Source organism: Phodopus roborovskii, unplaced genomic scaffold, assembly GCF_943737965.1.
Source record: "Phodopus roborovskii unplaced genomic scaffold, PHOROB, whole genome shotgun sequence".
Lineage (NCBI taxonomy): Eukaryota > Metazoa > Chordata > Mammalia > Rodentia > Cricetidae > Phodopus > Phodopus roborovskii.
Genome location: NW_026126548.1, coordinates 1,453,622 through 1,463,161, shown reverse-complemented (window position 1 = coordinate 1,463,161; position 9,540 = coordinate 1,453,622). Strand labels below are relative to the sequence as shown.

Here is a 9,540-nt window from a genome sequence, read left to right as displayed (position 1 = left end):
GAACCAGCTCCACTAAGCTGTCCCCTGACCTCCACAAATGCCTCCCTGCCCAGTGATGCACACACAATGATGGGTGTACAGAAAAACACCCTTCCTTGAGACACTAAGTGGATTCCTCTTATGCATATCAGTTAAATGATACCTTTTTGGGCTTCAACTCAGCATTTCAAAAAAACTTATATTTTGCAATGCTGGGGACTAAATTAGGGTTGTAAACATCCTACGATGGGAGATGTCATTCTATAAATGTGTTTCTCTTATTAGTTAGTGAATAAAGCCCTGTTGATCAATAGGAAAGCAAAATAGGTGGAATTGGGAGACAAGGAGAATTCTGGGAGATGTAATAAGAGTCAAGATGTAGAGACTGGACAGATAAGAGGTCTGGTAAGATGAAACCACATGGAAACACTTAGATTAATAGATATGGTTTAATATTTAAGACAGCTAGCCAATAAGAAATGCTAGTAACAAGCCAACAGCTTTATATCTAATACGGTGTCTCTGTGTGTTATTGGGGGCTGACACATCTGTGGGATCAGGCTGGCGGGAAAACTACTCGTAACAAAATTGCTAAGTAAGCACTCTACTTTTATAGCACATTTTAATAATTATAAGGATGCGTGAAATAGTAAGTACCTGAGACAATAGATTTGTTTCTTTCATGTGGGAACTGCTGTGTATGCTTCTTGCTGATACAAACAAGGTCAAATACTTCAATTCCTCAGTGTCTGCCTAGCCCTGTAACACTTCTCTATCACACAATGACAACAAATAATTAGGTGAGTGAGTTTTGTTTTGAGTTGTTGTTAGAGACAGGGTTTCCTGCAAACCTGGCTGGTCTTAAATTCCCTATGTAGCTGACAATGACCTTGAAGACCTTCCTGCCCCACCTCCAAAATGCCAGAATTATAGGCACCTACCACATGGCTTGATAAACAACAACAACAAAAGCATGATTTCTGGGTCTGGAGGAAGGGCTTGCCAGTTAGGAAAACTTGTTACTTTCCCATAGAACTTGGGTTTGACTCCCAAAACTAACCAACATGGTGACAATGATGCAATACACATACATGAGGGCAACACACACACACACACACACACACACACACACACATAAACACACACACACACACACACACACACACTCCTACCTCCAGCATGGCTTCTCCCCCCATCACTCAGGCAGTCTTATTTAAACTTGGTGGTTCACTGGTTCTATACATAGGAAAGTAGAAAGGGCCTTAATGGGAAGGTTTTCAGTGGGAGGAGTATGGATGAGACAGGATGGTAGTGAAAAGAACTAAAATTCATTAAATATATGAAACTATCTAAGGATAAAAGCTAAAAAAATTAAAGTAACAGCCAGTTGGTGGTGGTGCACACCTTTACTATCAGCTCTTGCGAGGCAGAGGCAGAGGCACTCGAATCTCGGTAAGTTTGAGGTCAGCCTGGTCTACAGAGCAAGTTCCAGGACAACCAAAGCAATACAGAGAAAACCTGTCTGGTGGTGGGGAGGACCTTTTGGATGTGGTGAAATACACCTTTAATCTTAGCATTTGGGAGGCAGAATAGTTGTCTGTGAGTTCAAGGCCAACTTTGTCTAAATAGTGAAATCCAGGCCATTCAGGCTATATAGTGAGACTGTCTCAAAAACAATTTTATCTCTGCTCTGAAGATAGTATTTATTATTGCACAGTTAACCATTAAACACTTTTACTATAAATAATGCTTCTTTGAATAAACATTTAAACATGTTTAAATGCCACATGCATAAGAATCAGGACAGCAGTCTAAATGGTGGTGCATGCCTTTAATCCCAGCACTTGGGAGGCAGAAGGCTAAGCTGGTAGACATAGTGAGATTCAGGCCAGCCAGGGCTACATAGTGAAATCTTGTCTCAAATAACTAATAAAATAAAAATAAAAAGTAGATACCACAATAATTTTGAAATGTAAAAGACTAAATTTATCTTTTATACTGATGATTTGGATAACAAAGAGTCAATTTAACCAGAGGACATAAAGTAGTCCCATCAAGGATAAAGCAATGTATGATTAAACATTAATTTAAAAGTTTGTTAGAGCCTGGCAAGGTGACACACACCTTCAAACCCAGCACTAGAGAGTCAGAGGCCATCTTGGTCTATGAAGTGATCTCCAAGACAGCCATAGTTATTACCCTGTCTGGAAAAAACACAAAGTTATTTAGTGTCCATGTTTATGTGTGTGGGTGCATGCTTGTCACGGCACACACAGAGGCAGAGGACAATTTATGGGGGTCAATTCCTCTCCTTCCCTTATGGAGGACCCAGTGAACTCGAAACATCAGGCTTGGCAGAAAGTGCATTAGCTCACTGAGCCATATCACTGGCCTAAAGTTCTCTCAAGTAGAAAATCAATGTTTGCTCATTAGTCCAATCATGTTTTGGGAGAGGAAAGGCACAATCATTGGGGCATATATGGTCACATAATAGCAGTGGCTCCCTAGAATCCTTTGGTAATCAACTCTTTCCCTCTGACAGAACTATCTTCTTATGTCCTTGTCCCTCACATTTGAAGTATTTTATTCTTTAGTGCCTCAGACATGCTAGGTAAGTACCCTACAACTCAGATGACATTTGACCCCAAGGTGAAGTATTGAATAATGTACATGACACTTTTAACTTTTTTTTGTACGTCCACATTTTTGTGGGTACATGCAATGTGGACACAGGAGAATCAGGGACGTGGGGTGTTCTTGGATTAACATTTAGTTAGTTCGGGGGTGGAGTGGAGATTGCTGTGAAGTCTGAGGATAACTTGCTGGGGTCGCTTCTTTCCACCATAGGACAGAACTCCTGATGTCAACTCTTTACTGACAGAACCATCCAAATGGCCCTACCTTATTTTAAAAGAGATTTATGTGTTACATGGGTGTCATGTTGCCTCCGATTCTCACTTTAGCAAGATTTGGCTACTCTGGCTGGCCAATAAGCTCTAGGGAGTCTCCTGTCAAACAGAATCCTGGCAATGTGCAGCAGTCTTTTTAAAAGTGGGTGTTGTCCCACAGCTAAACACTGAGCAGAATTGGAATCCAGATGCAGAGACCAGGCTACCACAGAGACAGCTGACCTGAACAAGGAGGAGCTAATGGGCCCCAGACTGATACCTGGGAAACCAGCATTGGACCAACTCAGACCCCCTGAACATGGGTCTCAGTCAGAAGGCCTGGACAGTCTAAGGGACCTCTGACAGTGGAACCAGGATGTCCCTGGTGCACAAAAGTACTTTGGGGGCACATCCCCCATGGAGGGATACTCCTTTAACCTAGAGGCAGGAGGGAGGGCCTAGTCCCTACTCCAAATGACTTGACAGATTTAGATGACCCCTTCTGGAAGGCATCAGCTTCCCTGTGGAGTGTGTGTGTGTGTGGGGAATGGGATGGGAGGGTGGTGGTGGGGCATAGGAAGGAGGGAGAAGAAACTGGGATCGATATGTAAAATAAGAAAAAAAAAAGTGGGTATTGGGGTTACAACACAGGCTTTTGCATACCAAGCATTTTATCTAATCTATTTCCCAGCCAAAAATTGTGTATTTTGGAGGCAGCAGAGCTAGTAGATTGAAATAAGGGAGTAGCGGACACAGGTTATTCGGAAGCTAAGCATCTACTTTATATACTAAAAAAAAAAAAAACTCAACAACAAAACCGGAGGACGCCTACCTTTAGGGACAGGAAGAAAAGACATTTAGAGGGTGCAATACAAAGGGTTTGAGAGCTGGGGAAGGACTAGGAGAGGGTGCAGTCCGCCTTAACTGGCCTGTTTTGCCTATTTCTTCGGGACAGCACATGTTCCTAAGTATTTTTCCCAGGATGGACAATCTCCACGTCCAAACTTGTGGTTGAGGACTACAGTCATTTTGCAGGTTTCCTTACTGTATGGCTTTTAAAACGTGCAAAGATAATTGCCACACATTTAACCGTTTCACACTAGGACGGCGCGTGTGGCTCAGAAGCTTCCGCAGACTGGCGGGGGCCACGCGGAAGAGGCCGCACCCCGCCCTTTGGAAGACTTGGTTTGGGCTCCTGCTGTCCAGGAGTTGGCTGAGGACGCCCTTCTCTCGAAGGCCAGCCCCGCTGAGCCGCGGCCGGCAGCTCTCAATTCCTTCAGCCCCGAATGCCTTCCCGCCCATAACCCTCCCCTTTTAGGCATTTCCTCACCTGAATCTCTAACCCTGACTCCAGAGCTTAGAGACTGTAACCAGATTGCCCGGATGTGTGGAAGTGCATCTTGGGACAAGTAGTTTTAGCAAGGAGAAAACTACAATTCCCAGATACCTCCTTTCTCATGCTAACGACCCCCCTTTAAAGGAAAGCCCCTTTTAGTCGCATTGGACTGTGTAAGAACGCCATTGGAAACACTTTAATGTTGAGCACACCATTTCGAGGACCAAAATGAGAAAAAAAGCGTGGGGAATCGGAGCGCCGAGCTAGTCTGGCACTGCATTAGACAGCCGCGGTCGTTGCAGAGCAAAGGCACGTGCGTGGACGCCTAAGGGGCGGGTCCTTCGGCCGGGAAACCCCGTTGGCCTGCGCGGCTCTTCCTTTCCGCTCCGCCATCGGTGGTGAGTGTGTGTGCTGCGTGCCGCGGCTCTGGCAAGGGGGCTTCATCCGTCGCTCTCTCCGGTGTCGTCGGCTCTAATCCGTCTCTTTTCCAATGCAGGTGGAACCGCCGCCAAGATGCAGATTTTCGTGAAGACCCTTACGGGGAAAACCATCACACTCGAGGTACGAGACCAGGTGGCGTGAGAAGCGAGGCCTGCCGGTGCCCTCAGTGCCCGCTGCAAGCTTGAACTCTTTTGAGTTCTGGAGCTTGGCTTTCAGCTGGTGATAGGTTGCTTACAAGCGCCAAAGTTAGGTTTTCGGTGCCGAAAGTTTGCGCCTCCCCTGTGCTTAGCGGCCGAATGTGGGTATGCGGTAGGAAATGCTTCTCGTTGGACAGACTCGAGCGCGTGGCACAGCGGCCGGCGCTCGCCCTGGGAATGGAGTTGCCTTGCAGCATTTGTGGGAGGTGGTCCAATGGTTGACAACTGAATAGGTTGTCAGCCCACTATCTCCCTGCTGCTTAGTTTGTGTAAAGAACATTTGATGATATGGGTGTTCTAGTTTCTTGCCGTGTATGTTAACTATATGTTAACATTTCTAGGTTGAACCCTCGGACACTATTGAAAATGTAAAGGCCAAGATCCAGGATAAGGAAGGCAAGTAATGTTTTGTCGCTAGAAAAATAATCTGGCTTCTATGACTAGGCATATTTGCTCAGGATAGAAAACAGACAAGTGCTTGGGAACTTTGCAAGATCCACGTGTGAATTTTAATAAGTTAATTTTCTTTTCCCGTTTATTGATTCGTGAAGACTATTAACATTTATTAAATGTTCAGACATGTCCAACGTTAAGAAAAAAGAGTGTCTAGTAAGTCAATGACCACTGCTAGCAGTTTGATGCAGTATTATCTGTAAGAGTGGGGCGTGCACCTAGTTTGATTAAACCCCCCCCTTTTTTTTTCAATTAGGAATTCCTCCTGACCAGCAGAGGCTGATCTTTGCTGGAAAGCAACTGGAAGATGGCCGTACTTTGTCTGACTATAACATTCAAAAGGTTTGTCTGGGAAAACTTCCCAGAAATAGGAGAGAAAGCATTAGATTGCCATGTGAAACCACTAACATTTGAGAAGTACTGCAGCTGTTTACCAAATTTAAAAATGTGTGATGGTAGTTATTTTTTTCTTGTGGATAGAGGTATCCTGGGGGGGGTTGTTTAAACAGAATTCCCGAGCCTCCCAAGCATGGGGAGGGAGGGTGGATGGTTGCTGCTGGCAGGCTGGTATCAGAATTGCTGAGGTGTCTTTCATCCTTCACTAACAGGAGTCTACCCTTCATCTTGTGTTGAGACTCCGTGGTGGTGCTAAGAAGAGGAAGAAGAAGTCTTACACCACTCCCAAGAAGAATAAGCATAAGAGAAAGAAGGTTAAGTTGGCTGTGCTAAAGTACTATAAGGTGAGCTGCTTAAGGATGTCATCAAAACCAGTGGTGTGTTTGAAACAAGTTCTGAGCAATTGACATAACTAGGAATTCTTAAGACATTTATATTTATGTATGGATGTTTGCATATAAGTAAAGAACATGGGGAATGTCAGATCCCCTAGAGCTGGAGGTTTCTTAATGTATTTTATTTATGTGTACAAGTATGTTTGCATGAGTAAGGAAGATGGGATATCAGATCTCTTAGAGCTGGAATTACAGGCAGTTGTAAGCTGTCAGATACGGGTGCTGGGAACAGAATGTGCTGGCAGCTCACAACTGTCTGCGATCTGGTACCCTTGCACAGACATACATACAGGCCAAAATGCACATAAAAATAAAAAAGCCCTTAAAAAGACAATACTTAATACTGAGCCATTACTTCAATTCTTAAAATGCACTAGAAATTATTAGTGATAAAAGGTTCAAGTTAACAGCTTGAGTCATTTTAATAAGACTCTAGGATGTGTTTTGTAAAATTGTCTTAGAGTAAGTTTTAATTTTTTCAGGTGGATGAAAATGGCAAAATTAGTCGCCTTCGACGAGAGTGTCCATCTGATGAATGTGGTGCTGGAGTTTTCATGGCTAGCCATTTTGACAGACATTACTGTGGCAAATGTTGTCTGACTTATTGCTTCAACAAACCAGAAGACAAGTAGTTGTGTATGTTGAATAAATAAAAAGACAGGAACTGATGTTTAGTGTTGAGTTTTATTGTATATCTAGAGAATATTTCTTGGGCTGTGTGACTAGTCCTTTTGGGGTTCCTGCCTGAGAGGTGCCAGCTGCATGTTGAAGAATTTGCTTGCATTCTGAATCTAAGCCAGTTTTCCTGACTTGCTATAGACATGAGTCAGAATTCTTTAAGGAGTTGGGTAATGTCCTGTGCCTCAAAGAATGGTTAGTTTCTGTTCATGGAACTAGAGGCCACCACCAAAAGATGAATTCATCTGGAGAGGTAGCACTGGCTGCTCTTTGGGGTCCTGAGTTCCAATTCCCAGCAAGCACATGGTGGTTCACAACCATCTATAGTGAGATCCAATGCCCTCTTCTGTCGTGCAGGCATACATGCATGACAGCACTCCCATATACATAATTTTTTGGTTTTTCGAGACAGGGTTTCTCTGTGGCTTTGGAGGCTGTCCTGGAACTAGCTCTCATAGACCAGGGTGGTCTCAAACTCAGATCCACTTGCCTCTGCCTTCTAAGTGCTGGGACTAAAGGTTTGTATCATTGCTACCTGGCCTCATTGGTAACTTTTATCTCCAATAAGGCAGATATTTGCTATATAAGAAAAAGAAGCTAGGCATGGTGCTTAATCTTAGTAATTTTGAGGCTGGGCAGGAGGTTGCTACTGCCCTGTTTTTAAATAAAGCAAACAATACATTTATCATTTTTAATTGTATTTTTAAAATCCTGGATCCCAAGAAGTCTTAGCTGGTATTTCATTTTCCTCATAACAAACAACTTCATCTCCCACTTTAAATTCTACTTTTTCTTCATCTAAAATAAGACCACAGTCCATTCCAGTTTTGATGACCAAAACATCATCTTTATGGTGTTTCAGTGAGGTCAATGAGCCTTAAAAGAAAAAACAAGCCACTGTTAGTATATTCAACAAATATCTACTAAATGATAATTTGGTTTAATATGGTTCTCTACCTTCATGTGAGATTTTCAAGTTGTCAGGCTTCTATGGCAAATGCCTTTACCTGCTGAGCTATTTGGCTATGCCCTCCCACACAACATATATATTAAGTTAGAGTAAATACCAGGGAAGTCCAAAAAGTATTTGAAGGTTGGCCTGATAGATCTGAAATCTCAACATTTTAAAGGTAGTATAAAATTGCACTCTTGGAAAAAATCGGCAAAAGAAGATAGGCAAGTCTGAAGACCACTCAGGGAGTTCCCTAGTGTGCATTGTGTGTGGCCTTTGGGACAAAAGGACATAATACAAGCACTTGGGAGGCAGAGGCAGGCAGATTTCCTAATCTACAGAGAGTTCCAGGACAGTCTCCCAAAGCTACACAGAGAAACCCTGTCTAGAAAAAGAATATGGGGTTGAACCGAATGGTAGTGGAGAGAAACAGGTAGTTTTTAACAAAACCAAGACTAATCCTGGGGTGTCATCACAACTAATTGGGAAGACTAAGAAATGGCATAAGCTAAAGGTAGACAACTGAAAAATGCATAGGTTTTGCTACCAGGATTTTGTGAATAGGATTTAGAAATAGATTTTAATATTGCTTACCCTTCCAAATAACTTGTCCATTTCGGATTAATTTAAACTTCTTCTGTTTTTCTAACTGTCCCTTTTGAACTCTGCAGCCAGCCACAGGAACTTTTCTCTTTCCTTCTGTTACAGAGAAGGTAGCTAGTATGCAAGCCTCACCTTTAGGAAGAAAACAATGGAAGAAAGTGTAATGGCTGGAAGCAGATGGTCTATACAATGTAAATTCCAGGCCAGCCATCACTATATATTGATAACCCTGTCTTTAAAACAAACAAAAAACAAAATTAGTTTGAGAAATAGTATTTCTTTGATACCACTAATTTAACAACAGGTGAAAAGTCTCAAGGACTGGAGAGATAATTTAGCACTTAAAAACTGACCCTGGTTTAATGCCCAGCACCTACTTGGTGGCACATGAGTATCTGTAACTCTAGTCCCAGGGGAATCCAGCCTTCAATTCTGGCCTCCAAAGGCTTGGCCAGACATGTGCATAGACTGACCTGCAGGTATAATACCCATAAACATAAAAATTCTTGAGTAATTTCTCTGCTCCATGAAAATCTGTTTCTGGGCAGTGGTGTACAACTTTAATCCCAATATGTGGGAGGCAGAGGCAGGCACAGGTGAATGAATCTCTTGAGATCAAGGCCAAGTCTGGTTAACAGAGAAGTTCCAGGATGGCCAGGGCTACATAGAGAGACCCTGTCTCAAACAAAACCTCTTTGGTTTTCCTTCAGTACATTTTCTTTCCTTGGTTTATTTGAGACAAGAGTTTCACTGTGCAGTCTTAGCTGTCCTGGAATTCACTCTGTAGACCAGGCTCGACTTGAACTCAGGGACTGCCTGCCTCTGCCTTCCAAGCCATCATTTAGCTCAATCTGTTTTCTAAAGCACACTGCTATCTTTAAATCACTTCCTTTGTTGTTGTTTTGGATATATATATATATATATATTTTTGGATATATATGTGTGTGTGTGTGTGTGTGTGTGTGTGTGTGTTTCCTGACTGGTGGTGTCAGTAATATTTGGTGTATCCACTTCTGGAAACCCTCAATTGACTTCCAAATTGCTCTTGGTAGAAAAACAGAACAATATTTTTGTATACTGTGATCATTATTCTAAAATAAATCTATATAGATTCAAACTAAAAAACCAAGGGAATAAGTGTGATAAATGAAGTTGCTGACTTTTTAAAATGTGAAGGTCAAAGGGGATGGATGAAAGAATTATTCTAGAATAAATAGGATTA

General features: G+C 42.5%; 2 protein-coding genes across 4 annotated transcripts in view; one reads left to right on the top strand and one right to left on the bottom strand.

Moving 5' to 3' along the window:
• The first annotated feature begins 4,511 nt into the window (after nucleotides 1-4,511).
• Nucleotides 4,512-6,727, top strand: Rps27a (ribosomal protein S27a). The gene is made up of 6 exons (XM_051200727.1): nucleotides 4,512-4,601; nucleotides 4,700-4,764; nucleotides 5,183-5,237; nucleotides 5,551-5,636; nucleotides 5,903-6,034; nucleotides 6,568-6,727. Exons 2-6 carry the CDS (start codon nucleotides 4,717-4,719, stop codon nucleotides 6,715-6,717), a joined length of 471 nt encoding a protein of 156 aa, XP_051056684.1. The 5' UTR covers nucleotides 4,512-4,601; nucleotides 4,700-4,716; the 3' UTR covers nucleotides 6,718-6,727.
• Nucleotides 6,728-6,755: 28 nt separating this feature from the next.
• Mtif2 (mitochondrial translational initiation factor 2) overlaps nucleotides 6,756-9,540 on the bottom strand; it is a 30,587-nt gene continuing 27,802 nt past the window's right edge. For all 3 annotated transcript variants that reach the window (XM_051200724.1, XM_051200725.1, XM_051200726.1), the window contains 2 exons: nucleotides 8,310-8,450; nucleotides 6,756-7,639 (listed from right to left, as the gene is read on the bottom strand). In XM_051200724.1, the coding sequence (XP_051056681.1) occupies nucleotides 7,467-7,639; nucleotides 8,310-8,450 (314 nt within the window). In that variant the 3' untranslated portion in view covers nucleotides 6,756-7,466. The remainder of the gene's footprint in view (nucleotides 7,640-8,309; nucleotides 8,451-9,540) is intronic.